Source organism: Pecten maximus, chromosome 14, assembly GCF_902652985.1.
Source record: "Pecten maximus chromosome 14, xPecMax1.1, whole genome shotgun sequence".
Lineage (NCBI taxonomy): Eukaryota > Metazoa > Mollusca > Bivalvia > Pectinida > Pectinidae > Pecten > Pecten maximus.
Genome location: NC_047028.1, coordinates 10,103,763 through 10,126,269, shown reverse-complemented (window position 1 = coordinate 10,126,269; position 22,507 = coordinate 10,103,763). Strand labels below are relative to the sequence as shown.

Sequence of the window (22,507 nt, the reverse complement as noted above, 5' to 3'; positions counted from 1 at the left end):
ACATTTGGTTTATAATTGTTATATATTCCTAATAGTCTCGTTAGACATTATATCGTCAGGGCGTCAGATATTCTCGTTTAATTGTGACGTCACTAATTAAAGCAAACCTAAACGTAAAATATAACTCGTGGTGTATTTGTTTTGACTTCGCAATGTAGGTTATCGATGTTACATATGCACTATACACATAACAACCCACCTTCTCCCACACACATAGGTTAATATCAACGGATTACTCCCATCTGCAGCATGTCTGATATTTCAAATATAAAACTGATTATGAAGTAATTGATGAAAGCAAAAACTTAAAAGGGACTTTCCCCTGAACAAGAATATTATATAGGGGTTTTAACTGATACATGTACAAACTCTTCTCTGGTATTCTTATTTTTGTTTATTGATATAGTGTTATAAGTGGACTCCATGGCATATTTGCCGTGTGTTAACACCTGTTACGTGGTTACATAGTAATCTCGATGTAAGCTCAATCATGTACATTGTGTTAACTTCTATAGTAAAGATATTTTAAATGGAAGGGGTACATATAATCTACGTTGTCAGGATATCAGGATTAAGAAATGAAAACTCGCATAGATCAGTTTTACGTTTAACAACTTGTGCACGAAGGATGTGCACTTTCCTCTTTTTAAGCTTCCTATTTTGTATTCTCACTTGTTCTGACCCATTTTACACCTACCCTTCTGATAACCCAGAGGGTATTTCCCGTTATAAACACAGGTAAGAAAAGGCACGTAAATAGAACAGGCCTAGTGAGTTTTAGATCACTTCAGTAATTATATTTGTGTAATTAAAGTACTGTTATACGATTCTAACGTACACTTAACTTCATGTTATGTTTCTGTATGTTTCCAGTTTGTGAGAGGCGTCGTAGTCAAATATGCGTTTTAAAGTGTACTTGGCCAAGATTTCTTTACAGAAACAGAAACTACCGTTATCAATATAACAATTTTAGATACGCGTATGGATGCTGTCAGCTTGTCAGAGAACATAAATCTAATTTATATTATTGAAAAAGTCATATTTTCGGAATATTGCACCTCCGTTTTATCCTTTAACATTCTGTTAAGCTAGTACAGATTTCTTTAAACCTCTTTACTATATCGATAAATTTGGCAATATCAGTGTACAATGTACTAGTCACAATTTAAAGGCCAGTTTCACATTTTACACTTGACTATCATTAGACTATCGTTTAACTAAACAAATCCTTCTATCAAAGTCCACTCGTCACAAGCTGAAAACAGGTTATCGATGAAAACTAGTTTAGTATAACACACTTTTAAAAGGCTATAGACATCACAGCAGACCGATAGTAAAGTAGAGGTATACTAGTATGTAATTGTTGCTTCCTCATGCCCCAATACATCCACTACTATATCACAAATGCAATTCGGGACGAAGCTATGACAGCGTACATGTACATATATTAAACCTGAGATAGGTATGTTAACATTATCTATGAGACCTGAACCTTTTGCTCTTCTTTTTTTCTCACTAAATTGATAAAAACACGGAGCTCAATGACATAGTGTTTAAAATGTATTATGTGTAATGTTGTGGAATTTCACTGTAAAAGCTCATCTAATAGATCAAAACGATTGGTTGTTCAGGTACAGAAACAGAATATTACAAAAAAAAAACTAAGTATGACGCATAGTTTATTAGTTACGTGGAAGTTGTTTCTGTGTTATTTATAGACAGGTGATGAAGTTCACATTATTCAATATTCTTGTATATTTATAAAAAAAATTTATATATACTTTGTATTTAAAGTATCACGTCCAAATACGAATCCAATTCCACGCTACAAATCTTCAATCTTCACGTGACAATCTTCAGGAATTTCCAACCGCGTGAACGCTTGACCAACTTCAAGCTACGATACAAAGAGCAATACGCCATGAATTAAAATGGGAAAGTTTTTATCTTTATCTGGTGATACATGTACATTGTGTAGCGTTCAATTTCACAGCTGTTGTAATTTAAGGACAGATGTTATAAGATTGCCCTGGAAACCATTAGTATCACAATACAGTGTTGGAACTTATTAAATAATAACTAAGGAAAAGTGAGTACTTTCCAATACGATACACATAATGCATAATATTCTTACAAATTTACTTAATATAGCTAATAGCATGTCTTCCTATTGGCGTATTCAAATGAATATGCGTTAGTCATCAGGCTACCCGGCAATGACCCAGTATCTTTTTTAGTCTCAGAGTAATTCTAGAAAACAGATGTATTTCGTGGGGAAGCCCAAATTCTAAGCCAATGACAGGCGAGAGCACCTGTCACGCTTGGTGTGTCGGGATACTTCACGTGTGTCTAGATCTGTATACGTGTGTACACACGGTCTTTCGGCAGCTGTACATATGATACCCCAGTATGAATTACATCAGGCGACTTACGACAACTCTTTATGAAATCATGTATGCAAGTTATAAAGATAGGAATATTTCCATTGTGTTAGTTAAACAGGATATGATGACAATCATTTCATTTGAATATCGTCCCGTCCTCAATATGTCTCTGTTTATAGTCAACACCTCATATAATGTTACATGGTCATCCCCGAGACATCATTCTTTTGTACTCGTCTGAGGTATACCACGCGATCTTTGATGTAACTGTCGCTAGTTTGTTACTGATACAAATACAATATTGTAAAACAAACAATTGTAAAATAAAAAGTTATTAGAGGTCCCATTTTATATGAGGTCTACAAATTGTACGCAATAGCAAGATTTATGTCTATTTAATCATTATCATACCTATATATTGCATACATGTACACTGTAAATAGGTGGTTTTTTCAAGATCTTAGCTAAAGAACTTGTTAAAATATACCCGGTAAAGATATACAGATGATTCGTCATTATTTTTTTTATTATTGTTTTTTTTTAGCGTTACAATGTGATGTTAAGGACATTTCCAAACTGTTGTGTGGTTAAATATTTACACTGTACCTGAGTAACACCTACAGGTAATGACGTCGTGGAATATCTTCTCGTCATTTTGGCAGTGATATGACTTACCTATTATGAAGTACACTTGTACTAGCTACATCTATCATTACACCATTAACCCTTACTTAATCACAAATATTAACAAACCCCGTCTCAGCAAACCTGTAATTGTATCATTAATTGTCAGAAGACAAGATATCGTAGGACATGTCTTGATAGATAAAAACGTTGTGTTTGATGTGTAAGTGTGTATTCTGACTGTTTTATACTGACGGGACTAGCTATAAACTGTGTAACATAATTTGTTTACTTAGTTTATTTCGTTGTCTGGTGTAATAACGTGCAATGGTGCATTAATAGTCAACAAAATTACTAAACATAAAACAGACAGAGGTACTTCATATGAACCTACATCATACGATGCTTGAAAAATACTGTTTTTCGTACCCTAAAAACAACATGTTCATTTATTATTGGAAAACTGATGTTTTCAATTCTCCGAAAGGGACCAATTACGGAATTGATAAGAATTACTATATACTGCTATATCTACTTGACCTCCCTCCAAAGGTAGCCAATTCCTATTGTAAATTTCGAACTTGTAACATTAAATTACCAATTGATTACGGAAGATAGAATAATATCCCGAGAGAAAACAGAAAATGCAGTTTTTGCAAATTGAAAGAAATAGGAGACGAATTCCATTATTTATTGAATTGTACCGATCACCAAATATCATTAAACAGAAAAAATATATCTAGATACTCTTATGATAGACTCAGTACATTCAAGTTTAATACCCTTTTTAATTTTGTAGTAGATGATGAAATGAAGTCATTTGTGAAATCAATTAAGCAAATAAGTATACGACTCAACACTATCTAATACATGTATGCTTAACAAATGTGTCGATGTATCATATCATATGTCCTGAACTTTGTATGAGAATAAAATCGTTGTCATTGTCATTGTTATTGTCGACACTGCGCACAATACAGACAGCAGTTCTTCAAACGAATTTTCTTCTGTCAACCATATCAAAACCCTTTGCTCATATGATCGTACACAGCTTGGTCTGCCTTCATGATTGATATTTTGTTACATACCGAGTTTTCAACAATTCCATTTTCTCAATTATTTTAGCTGATTTATTTGTTACGGTTAATTTTCATGGCATTATTATCTAAATTTAATTTAATTATACAAAATCCATTTCTCTGAATTTACAGAGTAGTTGCAAATTCGCTCAATTTTTCATGAAATATACATGAATCTGATATAAACAGAGATAGGCATGTATCTACCAATCGTAGAACTCCTGGTTTACGGGTATTTACCATTTAAAGGAAGTCTTTAATTAATGATTGTGTGATGATTTCCATATTCATATCAAGGAAAAACACTGAAAGTATTTAACACCTACAGCCCCGTGTGTGTAAGGATATCTGAAGATCACATGTATTATACAAAGGATTTTAACTGGGTAATTCCCTTCCCTGGCCATAGTTTTAAATGACTGATATTTCTTAGTGAGTGAATCATCATTACAATTCCTAGTATATCGAATCATGCGACTCTCGGCCTACGTCAGGTAGTTAATATAAACAGTTTAAGACGTATAACGTTTTCTAGTTTATTTATTTTGCTTGCATAGCACACGTAATATAAACATTTTAAGATGTATTAGATTGACACCCATTCTATAAATGCTAACGAGACAATGTAGTATTAAATTTAGTACCAGCTAGAACAGGGGAATTTAATCTGCTTCATCATGATTAACAAGCGATCCACATTCCTGTACAATGCATGCTGTGATCTGTGCTTCCTCAAAGATATCGAAATTGGATTCGTTTATTAAATATCCAGCTTCTGACACTTTAAGAATGAAACCTGGACAATACTGTTCAGCTGTTGTAAAACGTTAAGCTCCTATACCATTTATCATTCGGCATAGTTCTAGGAAATACAGTATCCACACCTGTTTTGATTTATTGCTCAGCATCTTATCTACAAAAAAATCATAATTAGACTTTAGATCAATCAAATCAAAGACCCTGTATAGAAGTTGGTTTGGTTTGTTTTTGTTTAACGTCCTATTAACAGCCAGGGTCATTTAAGAACGTGCCAGGTTTTGGAGGAGGAAAGCCGGAGTACCCGGAGAAAAACCACCGGCCTACGGTCAGTACCTGGCAACTGCCCCACGTAAGTTTCGAACTCGCAACCCAGAGGTGGAGGGCTAATGTTAAAGTGTTGGGACACCGTAACCACTCGGCCACCGTGGCCCCATCTGTATAGAAGTAAGCCCAGGAGTCAAATCACGACACCACAGAGCACATGGAGAATCTAACCAGATATTATAATACAGATCTATTATATTGAGGTATATTTGTAAATGTCCGTATTTACAGAACTATCGCATTACGTAACGTTGTCAATGGTGATCTGTATTCTAATCCGATTGCCTATGTTACGGCGATAAGTCCTAGGGACAGCTTACAACTGATCTGTGATTTTAATTTACCTATTGTTACTTCAAGTTCAAGTTCAATTGTTTATCAAAGTGTAAAACATCTTAAAACGTATAAAATACACCATTAAATATTCTTTTTAAAAGTAATTTATGTCCAGCATTTGTGACTTATTTAGACACTATAATACATAAAACAAAATAAAGTAAAACATATTGCATGCTGAAAGCTAATATGGTAACTATCCAAAGCTATTAAAAATGGTAGAGTAAGTAAAATCTGTGTTACATTACTTAAAAGCTACTCAATGTTGCTTCTTCTACTCCACATAGCATAAAGTTGGTTGGCTAAAAGATTTGGAGGAGATTTATCAAATAGATATTTGAACTAGTTAAAACTGCCCTTACTTCAATAAACGTGGAAATTTTCGCGGTCAAAAGTACTAGCGTAAATCCCCCCTTGCGTAAATGTCTACATTTACAGTATTAAGATTAACACATTTGTTAGCGTCAACTAAAAGAGGCCAGAGTAATGATCATAAAAATCATATTGTATAAAAAGTGAACTTCAACCTCATTTGATGAATAACATTTACAGATTCTATTTGTGAAGGGTAACATCCCTGCTACTTCTACATAAGGTGTTAACATGTCCCAGTTGATTCCGATATTGAAGGTTTTGTTCCTATTATCACGATTTCCCGGACAAATGTCGACTGCTGAAGGGGGAAAATGACAACGTAAGATTTCGAGAGATACAGGTTGATTAGGACCATGGGGCAGTTTTATAGTCGACATCATGGCATCATTCTACTTCCTTATGCGATATGAAGTCAGGCCTATTGACTGCTTGTTTGTATGTCCAGTCCTTCTGTTGTCACCATCCTACGTCACATTTTGAGAATGTGACGTAACCCGAATTTACCTAGATTGGTATGGCGGGAGTCGTTGATGAAGAGGAAAACGCTTACCAATCGTTAACACCCGGTATTTTTCTTACAGCACTTTTTCAATGGTCTCCGTGGAAATCTATATACAACACATGTATTTTATTCGTATTTTCTATCAGGTTTTATCCAATTTGAGTTGACATACGATTTCGTGTTATTATCAGTCTTTTTGGTTTTTTTAACATGCGAATTTTCTTCAGGCGAGAGCTATCGGTAGAATCACGATATCTTAATCTGCTGGGATTTAATGACAGGTAAGTTCCCCAAAGCTTTTACAGGATGTTTTGAATAACCCCTAAAAACTTACATTTAAATACGATCAATTTATTACGGAGTTTCAAGTTGTCGTCAATGACATTGCTTATGACCTTTCCATTCTTTGTTGGAACCCGATAATCGGACTATCTATGGTTATCCATTCTAAATAATGTAATTACCTATTATAAATAGATGTTCCGGGTATCTGTTTACCCGTCCAGTCTCAAAGGTTATCATCTAGACAATGGAATATTAAGAGTATAACAATGTTAGCGTGCGTTATCACGGAAGTGGTGACATACATTGTACCGGGAATTTTATACTTGGAAAACGTTATCTATCACTGGAAATGTCGAATGTGTTAATTCGTGTTGGGTATGAAGGAAGTGAAACACTGATTATGTAATACTTAAGACATGGCTGTGTGGTCATTACACGTATTGGGCAATCTAATTTGGTATATCCTTTATAGATATCTAACAAATAGCTCACAAAAATAAACTTACCGACGGTGAAAAAATATCTTAACACTTCCTTCAACACGAAACCGATTTAATCAACCTTCGAATCTCTGATTCGATCCTGGATTCTGTCTGATAGTCATATTGTTTTAGGATAGAGGATATTTAATGGATTACATGTAGATTTAATGATAAACGAATGCAAAATAGTCAGTGTGTAATGTTGTAAAAGTGTTCTTCATTGATTAATTAATCAATTAGTTTACAGAATGTTCAGGATGTCATAGTGATTGTAGATTCAAGAAGATCTCAACATTTGATCATAGTTATCGCATACCCCAGAGACAATTAGTAATATAAAAATATCTCAATACGTCTTTGAAACCCAGAAACAAAATACAGATCAAGATATTTGATTCGACTTTATTTACATAATGAGTCAAAATATTTTATAGTGTCATTTTCTTCTTAAAATATCATATATAAAAAACGTATTTAAGGAACAATTTTGTGATATATTCGTGATCTATATTTGTGACATATTTGTGATACATTTGTACATTGAAATAACGAAATGAACGGAGCATATCATGATATACATAGAAATGTTGAAAATATTACAAATGGAAAAGAAAAAAAAATTCATTAAAAATCTTCTAATGGCAAAAATTGTAAGTTACTACATATACTTAAGATAATGCATACAAGTCAGATGTACTCACTATATTTGTCCGTGTTTTAGTTACATCTAATTTTCAGAAAAGAAAGCCCTTGTGTTACATTTCAACGAAATGCGTACACATATGTACCCAAAATATATTATAAACAAACATGAAAACATGTATTCAATACGAATAAATAAAAACAATCGGTCGATGCCTTTAATAGTATAACATAACTACGGGTATACGTATCATTATCGATTAAGGTATGAAAAACTATTAGTTTCGATTTAGGTATGAAATACCGATAGTTTCGATCTAGATATTAAAAACTAATAGTTTCGATTTAGGTATATAATACCGATAGTTTCGATCTAGATATGAAATACCGATAGTTTCTATCTAGATATAAAAAAAACCTGATAGTTTCGATTTAGATATGAAAAACTGATAGTTTCGATTTAGGTTTGAAATGCCGATAGTTTCGATTTAAGTATGAAATACCATTAGTTTCGGTTTAGGTTTGAAATGCCGACAGTTTTAGTTTCAGTCCAGAATAACACCCGGATTACAATATAACAGAAAAAAAAAACGTATACGAAAGTAGCTAGGGATATTAACTTAAGAGTTTCTTGGGTATCTTTGATCATTAAGAGCAAATTTTCCGTACTTTTCAAAAAGATGTCTTCATTATTTGTAACGCATTTGTATTCGAGTTTTTATCATGATAATGCATACTGTTATGACGCATTGAGCAGTATTATACTCATTTTGGAATCATGCTGGCTGTTTTCTCCGCCATCTTTCAAAATTAAATATGTTATGATATGTATGAAAATTATAATCCTACATGCCGATGCATACGAAACAGATGAAATTACAAACATTCTAGAAAGACACGCCGAACACTCCAGGTGGAAATGATTATACAGTCGTATTATACATATGTAACAATTCGGTCTGACTAGATACATATAAACAGATGCGGACATATCTGTGTTATAGGCACGGTTGGTGAGCTGTGTTCAAATACTTCTTGCGGCGTCTATCTATATACTATACTTTTTACACTATTTACATCTATAATCACATTTCAAATGATGTGGAAATCACTTTAATTTTTTTTTTTTTTTTTTTTTGGTTTTCAGACAATATATTCTCTAGTGGACCAGACTCTGTTCTAAAGGAGATTCCGTATTTTACGAAGTCACGAAACATATCGTAAATGTTTATCAATCTTTCCCTTCGTTACGTTTTAACTTAGAGAGCATACGTCTTTTTTTTATAGGAACAGCAAACTTACGGATATGCATACGAAGTCTTATAAGTGTACATGTCACAGGTGACTGCACATTCACCGAGTAAGTCATGTGAGATCGGACAAAGGCAGGAAAGTCACGCGAAATATCCGCGACTGAACTTCCACCGGGTACGTCATACGTGACTGAACTAAACGCCGGGTAAGTCAGGTGTAACTGAACCTTCCCCTGGTAAGTCATACGGGACTCAACTAGCTCCGGGTAAGTCAGTTTGGTTTGTTTTTGTTTAACGTCCTATTAACAGCCAGTGTCATTTAAGGACGTGTCAGGTTTTGGAGGTGGAGGAAAGCCGGAGTACCCGGAGAAAAACCACCGGCCTACGGTTAGTACTTGGCAACTACCCCACGTAGGTTTCGAACTCGCAACCCAGAGGTGGAGGGCTAGTGTTAAAGTGTCGGGACACCTTAACCACTCGGCCACCGCGGCCCCGGGGTAAGTCAGATGTAACTGAGCCTTGCTCTGGTAAGCAATGTGTTGCTAAACATTCCCCAGAGAGTCATCGGTGACTGAACTAGCTCCGGGTAGGTCCGATGTAACTGGACCTTCCCCTGGTAAGTCATGCGTTACTGAACTAGCTCCGGGTAGGTCCGATGTAACTGAACCTTCCCCTGGTAAGTCATGCGTGACTGAACTAGCTCCGGGTAGGTCCGATGTAACTGAACCTTCCCCTGGTAAGTCATGCGTGACTGAACTAGCTGCAGGTAGGTCCGATGTAACTGAACCTTCCCCTGGTAAGTCATGCGTGACTGAACTAGCTCCGGTTAGGTCCGATGTAACTGAACCTTCCTCTGGTAAGTCATGCGTGACTGAACTAGCTCCGGGTAGGTCCGATGTAACTGAACCTTCCCCTGGTAAGTCATGCGTGACTGAACTAGCTCCGGGTAGGTCCGATGTAACTTAACCTTCCCCTGGTAAGTCATGCGTGACTGAACTAGCTGCAGGTAGGTCCGATGTAACTGAACCTTCCCCTGGAAAGTCATGCGTGACTGAACTAGCTCCGGGTAAGTCCGATGTAACTGAACCTTTCCCTGGTAAGTCATGCGTGACTGAACTAGCTCCGGGTAAGGCGTGTAACTGAACCTTCCCCTGGTAAGTCATGCGTGACTGAACTAGCTCCGGGTAAGTCAAATGTAACTGAACCCTTCCCTGGTAAGCAATGTGTGTCTGAACTATCCGCGGGTATCAGTCAGGTGTGACTGAACTAACACCAGGTAAGAGGAAACTGAACCTCCTGGTAATACATGTTTGTCTGAACTAACATCGGGAAAGTCATGTTTAAATGAATTATCATCAGTTAATTAAGTCGTAAGCGACTCGTTGGCGATCGCCGAATTTTGTTATTTACACAGATTGTTTTGAAGCAGACATGTATAAACACCATTTTGTTTAGGGAGTTTAGAAACAAGAACGATGTCGACGTGATTCATGTAAGTCTTCAAACATGTCCAAATATGAAGCTTATTGGACTTCAGTCAATCCAACGAGAAGATGTGTAGCTGCCGTCAGTGGACCACCATCACTTTATACAGCCACCAAGTACAGGAATACAACACATGTGTGCAGTGTGTAGTTTAATTACTTTGTAGATATACTCCGCATGCGACATATTGAACGTGACTTCGTCACTATCGTTAATGTGCACTACGTCATGAAAAGAGAGAGAAACATATGCCTGAGTGGAGGGTAGTAATGTCTTGCTTTCACTCATCATCCTTTTCTTGTTGACGAGTACCTCCAGTGTGACACGTGATGCTGTTATGTCTTTCCTAGATTGATAAACCGTCTGAGCCATAATCATATAGAATCCACTCGGTCCACTTAGTTCAAGTTCGTTCGTCCTCGTATTACGGGCAACCTTGATTACGTTGTCAAGGTCAGATTTGCCATTTTCGTTCCACTGGTAATTAGTACCTGCAAATAAATTATATGTATTAGAAAAACTGTATATTCTTTTCACAGACTCTTGGCAGAATTGTAAATTGCTGGTCCATATATACATGTAGGTCGAGATATTATGCCACAAACGTGTAGCTGGTGGTAGTATGGAAAGTATTATAGGATTCTACGAGAATTTTTACAATCTTCTGTAAAAACACTTCATTCGTTTAAATGTAAAACTCTGTCTATGGAAATCAATCCTTTAGTTTTATTATATACAATAGTTACAAGTGTAGATCTTTAAAAGAAAAATGCTAAGCACTGAACAACGACAAACGTTAAACAGCTGAAACCTTTTTAATGACAGTCATGTCAAAATAGTAAAAAAAAAAAACACGTCAGGAATCAGATTCTTTATAAGATTATTTTTTTTCAATTTATCACAATTACACAAGATATAACAATATTTACATGAACGAACACACATTAACGTGTCATAAACCAGTAAAATTTAACTGAATATCACACGTATCACTGAGGATTATTGGTAGTACAAATCACACATGAATTCCATCAGATTTCTTTCATTCACTATTCACACCAACTTAATGATTACAGAAACTCACCTGTTCCGTTGGCCGACGAGTACATTAGAGAAACACAGTGTTTACTCTGAATTCCAAGCGAATCATTCACGCCATGTTTTGCAAGGTTTATCTGAAAGGAGAACACGGTCCATTAATGTTATGTTCTAATCATTACGACAGCTGGAATTTAAATTGGAAATGGGAGGTTTTTTAAACTCGATGTTTAATGGTATCCACGAGTCGATGACCACAAAGCTTACAATGTAACATCTTATATGTTCCTATTTATTGTAGAGAGTCTAGAATTACCTGTAGAGTATATCACCTCAATGTAAAACTCATCACTTTTTATAGAGCAAAACTACATGTAAATGTTCGTCCATTCTAACAGTACACAGTACATCTTTTTTAAGGTTTTTACAGTTATTTATGGAAGTTTTCATTTCCTCGGTAATCATAATTCCTTTCCACTTGTCAAATTGTTCAATATGACGAACACATTCCCTTAATAGAATCGAAATTTGACGACTTTGTTATTTTATCTTTTTCATTATTATAATATTTTTTTTATTTTTTTTTACCGTGAAAAACTGGAACGGAATTAACTTGACGCATCAAATACCTAAAGGTAATTTGACGTTTTAGCTACCTTAACTTAATTTGATATAGTAATTACCCGAAGTTAATTTTATTTGTTAGTTACCTGAACTTAATTTGATGTAGTAGTTACCTGAATTTGATTTGATGTAGTAGATACCTGAAGATAATTTGATGCAGTAGATACCTGAACTTGATTTGATGTAGTAGTTACCTGAACTTGATTTGATGTAGTAGATACCTGAAGATAATTTGATGCAGTAGATACCTGAACTTGATTTGATGTAGTAGTTACCTGAACTTGATTTGATGCAGTAGATACCTGAAGATAATTTGATGCAGTAGATACCTGAACTTGATTTGATGTAGTAGATACCTGAACTTGATTTGATGTAGTAGATACCTGAAGATAATTTGATGCAGTAGATACCTGAACTTGATTTGATGTAGTAGTTACCTGAATTTGATTTGATGTAGTAGATACCTGAACTTGATTTGATGTAGTAGATACCTGAAATTAATTTGATGTAGTAGATACCTGAAGATAATTTGATGTAGCAGTTACCTGAACTTGATTTGATGTAGTAGATACCTGAACTTGATTTGATGTAGTAGATACCTGAATTTGATTTGATGTAGTAGATACCTGAAGATAATTTGATGTAGTAGATACCTGAAGTTAATTTGATGTAGTAGTTACATGTACCTGAAGTTAATTTGATGTAGTAGATACCTGAAGTTAATTTGATGTAGTAGATACCTGAATTTGATTTGATGTAGTAGATACCTGAACTTGATTTGATGTAGTAGATACCTGAAATTAATTTGATGTAGTAGTTACCTGAAGTTAATTTGATGTAGTAGTTACCTGAAGCTAATTTGATGTAGTAGACACCTGAACTTGATTTGATGTAGTAGTTACCTGAAGTTAATTTGATGTAGTAGATACATGTACCTGAAGCTAATTTGATGTAGTAGAAACCTGAAGCTAATTTGATGTAGTAGTTACCTGAAGCTAATTTGATGCAGTAGTTACCTGAATTTGATTGATGTAGTAGTGACTTACTTGACGCAGTAATAACCTGAATTATTTTCTAATTGATAAATAGATTAGGAACATATCTCTGTTTTTACACAATGCCCATGGATTTGTCCTGTCAAGGTCAGTCCAATGTAGTCCTATTGAGAATGATGGCCACTCGCTATGCACTTAGCTGTGTCTGTTATCAGTGTTTCCACGAGACGAAGTTCTTTCACATAATGAATGCTGTTCCAATTAAGACATACAAGGACTTATATATAATTAAAAAATCATGCCACGAAGATTCTTTAAAACATACTTGCAACGGTTTCAAGAAACAAGTAGTTCGGGGAATTATAATTGTTCGCGGAATTTATGCTCCTTAGATTGTTATTACAGCGTTGGCCATTATGAAGCTGCACAACATATACACAAGTGTACATGTTTAGGTAAACCTGACTCTATATGAATATGTAATGATGGCTTTAGCGTTTTACAGATTCGAATGTTTATATTATCACGTTTAGATGTTTACTTTTTCATTTATTTTTTCATTTGAATACTTATTTATTTATCATTCACAAATTTCTTCTTTCTTTCTTTATTTTATTATTTTCCTTTAGTTTTATGTACGTGATAGTTTCCCGCCTTACTTCTGAGAAAAAACATGCTTCGTGACATTTCTTTACAATTGATTTTGCATTCCATTTAATTCTGCTTTTTTTTTTATAGAATATCCATAAAATTCGTTAATCTGAATATTTGAGAACATATATTCGGACATGGTTGGTGATCCGAAAGATGTCAGCTTGTAACACTTTGGTTTGTTTTTGTTCAACGTCCTATTAACAGCCAGGGTCATTTAAGGACGTGCCAGGTTTCGGAGGTGGAGGAAAGCCAGAGTACCCGGAGAAAAACTACCGGCCTACGGTCAGTACCTGGCAACTGCCCCACGTAGGTTTCGAACTCGCAACCCAGAGGTGGGGGGGCTAGTGATAAAGTGTCGGGACACCTTAACCACTCGGCCACCGGCTTGTAACAATAGACAGGGTAGAGGTAACTTGTGAGTATCTCATGTGCACTGTGGTCTTATCTGTTTGGGTTGTATAAGAGGTTTATATCAGTCTGTCTTTATAGACTAAGCTTTAAAGCTAAGGACTTGGTAGTCGATGGCGCTATCAACTAAACCATGAGTGGTAAGATCGACATTATGCAACCCTAAAAACTGTCATGTCATATTGTCAACATATGTATCGGGTACCTAGCTGGTAGTGCGAGTCATTTTCTCTGAAAATGCTGATAACATTTTTATCAATTGATAACGACAGAAAGCATGAGTCAAAACACGTGTTATAAGCTCTTGTTGTACACGTGTTATAAACTACTGTTTTACACGTGTTGTAAGCTCTTATTATACACGTGTTGTAAGCTCTTGTTCACGTGTTATAAGCTCTTATTATACACGTGTTATAAGCTCTGATTGTACACGTGTTATAAGCGCTTTTTGTACACGTGTTGTAAGCTCTTGTGCATGTGGTATAAGCTCTGATTGTACACGTGTTATAAGCTCTTGTTGAACACGTGTTATAAGCTCTTGTTGTACATGTGTTATAAGCTCTTGTTGTACACATGCTATGAGCTCTGATTATTCACGTGTTATAAGCTCTTGTTGTACACATGCTATGAGCTCTGATTATTCACGTGTTATCAGATCTTGTTGTATACGTGTTATAAGCTCTTATTGTATTATTACAGTACATAACGTACTACATTTCGGTAGATCAATGACAGTATGCTTGGGCATTCAGCTGTGGAAAGTAGTATATTACATGTACTTCAGAATCAACAGGTTTATGTTGTTTTAATGGGCATCTAAAAAGCCAATCCAATTAAAACAGTGATATTTCACAAGATTTAACAGAAGTCAATGGCAAACAGTGGGACTTGCTGTCAAACATGTACTTTTTCATGTTGTTTGTTGATTTCAATCAAAATATGGGAAAACTGGATGTTTCAGAGGAACATAATAAGTTCTTTTGCATCACATATATTGCAAACAATAGCTTTGTTGTTTTTTCTCACAAGTGTCCAAAGCACGCAATAGGATCATTAGTTTGACCAGATCTGACTTTATGCCGGTTTTTGTATAAACACTGATTTTTTACCTTGAAATGCAAATGGTGCTTTTTAATAATACCAAACAATTGTGGCAGGTATTTCCAACATTAAAGATGCTCTTATAAGACACTTAAAAGGACTCTGGACATGACAAGATGACTGTCTTTAGGGGAAATGTTCAGCCGTTTAATTTAGTGTAAACGATGCATATTTCTGAAAAAAGTCCCAAGCTCACCAGTTTAACAATTTGTCTTAAAAAGGTCTTTCTTACTATGATCAGATATCTTAAAAGCATGATATATGAGTATTTTATTTTATTATTTTATTTAAATGCCTCCCTTTATGCCATATTTGTGTAATGCTATTCACAGTCGCCATTTGCATTTCAAGGTCAAAATAAAATAAGTGTTTCTAAGTGCATATATTCAAATCCGGTCAAACAAATACTTCTCTGTACTATAGGCATTTTTGAACATATCTGCTTGGCCATTTTTCAGGTTTGGTTTTTGTGTGACTTCGAATTATTCCATGCTACATCTTACCGCAAAATAAGTCTAGAGAAAAAATTGATAGCATCTACACCAAAATACTGGTAATTGTAAGAATTTTTTTTCTACATGGCCAAACAAACATTTTGGTGTTGTATTGCTTCACTATTTTTGTGCATTTTTGTAAGATATTTATTTGTATATGAAATTCAACATAATTATCCTATTAAAGTGGCCCTTAAATGAATCAGTGGTGTATCAAATCGTCGAGAGGAAGTTGTCCTGTCGCGTTTGCGCATTGGCCTTACATATATCATCCTCTGTTATATTTCACGAAAGGACTACAATACAAAACGATACGATACGATGCGATATAATAGGAAATAATACGATACAATACAATACAATGCAATGCTATACGATACAATACAATACAATACAATACAATACAATACAATACAATACAATACAATACAATACATTACAATGCAGTACAATATAATGCTTCAATACTTCTATCAAATTTTACTCCGAGTTTACTTTACCTAGGATGTCAAAAGCGCAACATCTCGGCCGCTTTGACGGAATTGGTCGAGATGTTGTCAATGACCTTAATCTCACAATGATAATAAAAGGGGAAAATTTCGAACCTTTCTGACGTACGACAGAAGATGGCCCGAATATCCCAACTATATAGGGTACCAATTCACAATACAAAGTAAGTGTAAATAAACTTACAATCCGCAGAAAGTGGCTTAGTGGTTCAGACCTCGGCAGATAGCAATACAGCTGGGTAGGCGTTTCTGGGTACACAGTGGAGACGTTTATATATTCTCTTTCTACACCAGTAAAACGTTCTAATAAGTTCGCCCTTGCATTACACGGTACTGCAACTAAGTTATCGACTTTACCGGCCGGAACTGGCAAATATCGGCTATGATCTTGTATTGGCTTTTTCTGTGTAGTTTCCGGACGAGGGTCTAGAGGCTGTGTATTTTTTGCTGTCATGTACCAAATTCCAACAGTCACCAGTATAATGTTTAATACCACAGATAGCAGCACGCAGATCATCAGACCGTACAACTTACAGTGCCCAATGACGTTTTTTGGCGTGACGCGGTTGTGGGGCACGTGGATAAAATCATTCGTTAGTCTAACAGTGAGAGAGTTATCCGCGTCATTGCACCTCGCTGTACAGGGAGCAGGGGCGTTGTTCAGGTTGACGAGGTCAGGTCCTAATAACATTTGGCCTCGTTCATCAATACTGAAGCTTCCAGTACTGTACGTTTCTTCGTCGTCCATACTGAAATTGTCATTGGATGCAGGTGATTTATTTGAATTATCCACTTCTCCTTTTAATGCCATATCGTGGGCAGCAAACACGATTTTGTTAATTGTTAATTTTTATGTAGTATACACCTCGTTGCTTATACTCCTCTTGTATGTATGTGTAATAAACACGAAACACAATACAGGAATTGTTTGTCAACAAACACATGTAAACACATTCATAACTAAATCAATGTCCTTCATAGTTGGACGATGCCTAGAATAAATCCAGATTAAACCATGGATAAAAGTTTTGGCCCTTTATGTGTCAGTAAACGGGTTTTTTTAAACTTGATTAAGATTTGTATAGTATCTTACCTCAATTCAGCGTAAAATTTACGCTAAGGGGATTCCCCTCTTTCTACTTTCGTTATTGCATGTGCACTCATTTTTTTTAAATGTCAAAATGGGTTATTCCAAGGTGAAATAATGTCACCATTATTGTTCTCCATGTATGTCAACGACTGTGAAATGAATTTCCTAACAGAAGGATGTCCATCTATTGAGTTATATACTATTAACTTGTTTTTAATTATGTATGCTGATGATATGGTTTTAATGGCAGAAACTCCCGAGGGACTGCAAAAAATGTTAGATACTTTATTACTTTACACAAAGAAATGGAACCTTACTGTAAACACTACCAAAACTAAAGTAATGGTTTTCCGAAACGGTGGTAAATTAAGAAAAGAAGAAAAGTGGTTATATGACGGATGTGTATTAGAAACCGTAGATGAATTTAATTATCTGGGGATACAAATGAATTTTAATGGTAAATTTAAGAAAACTCAACAAAAAATTGCTGAACAAGGAAGAAAAGCATTATTTTCAATTTCGGGAGTATCAAAGAAAAATTTTTTTAACGTTGAAACCCAACTACATGTTTTTGATACATACGTCGGTAGTATATTTAACTATGGGGCTGAAATTTGGGGTTTTCATAAAGCACCGGATATAGAGAAAATCCACTTACAGTTTTTAAAAAGATTATTGGGGGTTAAGAAAAGTACTTCTAATTGTATGATTTACCAAGAATTAGGGAGATTACCTTTTGTAATAGTGAGGAAATTTAGAATTTTTAAATATTGGTTGAAATTAAAACAAACCAATAACTGTGTGTTAAATGCTTGTTATCAAGATATGTTAGAAAACGGGAATGAATGGTTGAATGAAGTAAAAGAAGAACTGTATAGAATGGGTGTTGGGTATATATGGCAAAATGGGGATATTTATACAGCTGATTATATTATGAATATTGTTAAATGCAGACTATGTGATATATTTATACAAGAATGTAAAGAAAAAATCAATTCATCTTCCAAGTGTTCACTGTACAAGTTTATTAGTGAAAAGTTCTACTTACAGCCATATTTATCAAAACCAATAGGTACTTCTAATTTAAAAGAAATAACTAGAATTAGATTGTCATCACATAAATTAAATATTGAAATTGGTAGATTTAATAACTTAGAAAGAAATCAAAGAATTTGTTCCTATTGTAACAGTGGAGACATTGAAGATGAATTTCATTTTATTATTAAATGTGTATTTCATTTAGACCTAAGAAAACGTTTTATTAAGAAATATTATTATAATAAACCTAGTATGTACAAATTTATTCAACTTCTAGAAACAGTAAACAAAAAAGATCTTTCAAATTTAGCAAAATATATTAAATACAGTAATAAACAAAGAACAGATTTTTTATTAGTATAAAAAAAAAAAATGTCCTTCTACACTCTACCTGTTGTACAATGTATGTGTTAGTCCGGTTGTGTGTGAGTGTGTGTATGCGAGTGTGTGGTTTTTGTATTGTATCATTTCTGTACATGTATATATTTGTTGAACCGATGAGCCGTAAGGCTCAAGGAAATAAAGAACTTGATATAGCGACTGACTCGACGTGTAATACAAGGAAACTAATAATAGACCAGAAGTACATGTATATATATCTTCACGTTTAAACTCGTCATTGTTTAGCGCGCCACCGCGGGCACACGGCACAGGTGCGCCCCCCCCCCCCCCCCCCCCCCCCCCCTCTTTTTTTTTTTTTTTTTTTTATAAAAACCGATGTACAAAGAAAGTAAATTTGATGCAAGGTATAGTCCACCGATGAAATAAAAAAAAAAACTGAAATGGAGCAGGGTCAAATTAATCTAAATTGCATACACGTACAATGCAAGTAGACAGCAAATTATGCCTCCGTGTTAAAAAAAAAAATAGTGGGGTTTGTTTTATTTAGAAAATAACGAACTGACGACCGTCTAATCATATATCTTAATTTGTTTTTTTGATTTTTTATCAACTGTTGTCGTTTACACACAAGAATAATCCTGTTGACAACAAAGCTAACGATTTAGTACCTAGTACATTCCTCTTTATTGTAGAGAGTCTAGAATGATCTGTGGATTATATCACTTCAATGTACATACTCATCACCCATACTATGAATTATCTATCTGGGCCAGAGCTACATGTACATGTTCGTTCAGCCTGATAGTAAACCAAACATCTTTTTCCGGTTTTTTTTTTACAGTTATTTATAAAAGTACATGGAAGTTTTCATTTTCTTTCTTAGTAATCATATTTCATTTCCACTCGTAAAATCATAAATATCCTAATGACGTACATATTCTGTTAATGGCATCCAACGTGGAAGTCTTCATAATTTCCTCAATTGGGGGGGCGTCATGTAGACCAACCTACCCACCCTTACCCCCGTAGATTTTCTGAAAATAGATTAAATTTAAACTGTAGTAAAAACGCATTTTCCCAGTAAGTATGGATACATCGTTGGTTTTTCTTTCTTTCTTTCTTTCTGTCTTTGAAGACGTTTTTTTTTCTCGATATCAGTAAAATTTTATGCTATTTCAGCAAAGACCAATGAATAGAAACATCCCTTGAGACTTCAACGTTCCTTACGACTTCAACTAAATAAAAAAAGAAAGTTCCTGCTCTTTATGGCTAAACATTAAATATCAAATGGTTATAGTTTCTTCGAGTAAGAAATGAAAACTGTCAGCTGTGTAGATGCACCATATACAACAACTAGTAGGTTCGTGTATACATATGTAATTGAATGTCTCTTGTCTTTTTACCTTACTTTTCAGGGGCCAGAATGTAGGAAGGGGACTTCAAATCACTTGGTCCTCTGGTCCCTATATTTTATCACTATTTATACTTATATCATTTCATTTTCATAAGCAACAAACCGTGGATCTAGTTATTTTACATTACATATTACATTTTGTACATCAATATTTTACTACTTTTTAAACAGTGATAGTGCTTGGATACAGGAATCCTTCTAAGTAGGGGCTGCCTAATCGTTTGGTTATCTGGTTCCTACATATTTTAATCTCTAATCTATATACTAAATTTCTAGGTTATGAAAATATATTTCTTAATCTTAATTGATAGTATAATGTAACAGCATAATTCTCAACACACTACCCTTCTCGGCAAGGAAGCTTTGCCATTGGTACAGTGTACATCTACATTACATCGTATGTATCTTATATATATATACATTTTTTTCACTGTCTGTGATAAGAACACTTAATTATATTGTTCCAATTGTGATGAATATTTGCATGCCTGTTATACTTACATTATCTTGTAATGTTGCTTTCAGATTTTGTCCGTCGTAGAAATATGTTGGAATACATGAGGAAATTTAGTCCGAAACAGTTCTTCAAGAAATTTTCAACTTCTAAAGCATCCGGTCCCGAAATGAGTATGAGTGTTTTGTATAATCATTTTAAAGATCTGGCTGCTGAGGCAAGAGGTGAAACTTGTTCTGCGAATATTTTTGTAAACGATCCAAATGAAAGCTCTGTGCCATTGTTTGAAGAATTAGACTGCCCTATTACTATGGATGAAATTGATAAAGCTATTCGTAATTTGAATCGGGGAAAATCACATGGAGTTGATGGAATTTTGAATGAATGTTTTTTAGTTGGTAAAAATTTATTACTGCCTGCCTTATGTACATTATTTAATAAAATTTTGGACTCCGGATGCTTCCCTACTGACTGGTCCGTCGCTATTATAACTCCGGTCTATAAAAAAGGTGTAAAAACAAACCCTAATAATTTTAGAGGCATTAGCCTGTTGAGTTGTCTTGGTAAATTGTTCACGTCTATTTTAAATACGAGACTTCTGAAGTGGTCTGAATCATATGATGTTATCACGGATGCTCAGTTTGGATTTCGCAGTGGTCTCAGTACGGTAGATGCGATTTTTGCTCTACATTCAATTATAACAAAAACTTTTAGTGAAAATAAACGCTTGTATTGTTGTTTTGTTGATTTTCGTAAAGCGTTTGATAGTGTAGACAGAATAAACCTGTGGTATAAACTGTCAAAATTAGGAGTCAGAGGCAAGCTTTTACATGTTATTAAATCAATTTATAGTAATGTTAAATCCTGTGTAAAATTCAAAGGATACATATCTGAATTTTTTGAAAACAATATCGGTTTATTACAAGGCGAAATTTTGTCGCCAATACTTTTCTCTATGTACGTTAATGATTTTGAGTCTTTTTTCATCTCTAAATGCAACAGCAAATATGATTTTGAAGAGTTAAGTTTATTTCTTATGTTATATGCTGATGATTTAGTCCTGTTTTCGGAATCTGTCGAAGGTCTACAGAACCTACTAGATAACCTGGACGATTATTGCTCACAATGGAAATTAACTGTGAATAGTGAAAAAACAAAAGTTGTGGTTTTCCGTAAAGGCGGTAAAATTCGAAATAATGAATCGTGGACTTACCACGGGAAAAAACTTGATAGTGTTGACGAATTTTCTTACCTTGGTGTAAACCTTAGATACAACAATAAATTCACGAATTTACAAAAAAAAATGGCGGACCAAGGACGTAAAGCCATGTTTGCTTTATTTTCTAAATGTTCAAATATGAGTTTAAATTGTAAAACCATGTTGAGTTTGTTTGATACTTATGTAAGTAGTATTCTGTTTTATGCATGTGAAGTGTGGGGCTCGACCAAAGGACCAGATATTGAAAATGTACATGTTCTTTTTTGTAAGAAATTACTTAAGGTTAAAAAATCAACAAATAATGTAACAGTTTACTGGGAACTTGGTCGTTTGCCCTTAGAATATAAACGCAGATATAGAATTATTAAATATTGGTTCAAACTACTCGACACAAAAAACTGTATTTTGAATACTGCATATGATTTTTTATTAAGTAAAAACACTGGTTTATGTTTTAATTGGGTACACGGTGTAAAGGAGTTATTATGCTCTTTAGGTTTCGGCGAAATATGGTTCTGTCAATCACCAAATAACTTTGAAACTATTTTACCTTGTATACGACAAAGAATTTTTGACCAAGCCCAACAGTATTTGAGA

General features: G+C 34.6%; 1 protein-coding gene across 1 annotated transcript; it reads right to left on the bottom strand.

The window, feature by feature from the left end:
- Positions 1-9,441: 9,441 nt before the first annotated feature.
- LOC117342610 lies at positions 9,442-17,435 on the bottom strand. Its single transcript, XM_033904807.1, has 3 exons — positions 16,538-17,435; positions 11,615-11,705; positions 9,442-11,021 (listed from the first exon to the last, which is right to left on the bottom strand). Exons 1-3 carry the CDS (start codon positions 17,162-17,164, stop codon positions 10,627-10,629), a joined length of 1,113 nt encoding a protein of 370 aa, XP_033760698.1. The 5' UTR covers positions 17,165-17,435; the 3' UTR covers positions 9,442-10,626.
- Between the last annotated feature and the right edge of the window lie 5,072 nt (positions 17,436-22,507).

Coding starts and splice junctions, on each gene's coding strand:
- LOC117342610 (XM_033904807.1), bottom strand. CDS start 17,164: ATGGCATTAAAAGGAGAAGTGGATAATTCAAATAAATCACCTGCATCC. Junction 11,706..16,537: donor TAAGCCACTTTCTGCGGATT/GTAAGTTTATTT, acceptor TTCTCCTTTCAG/ATAAACCTTGCAAAACATGG. Junction 11,022..11,614: donor CTCGTCGGCCAACGGAACAG/GTGAGTTTCTGT, acceptor ATTTATTTGCAG/GTACTAATTACCAGTGGAAC.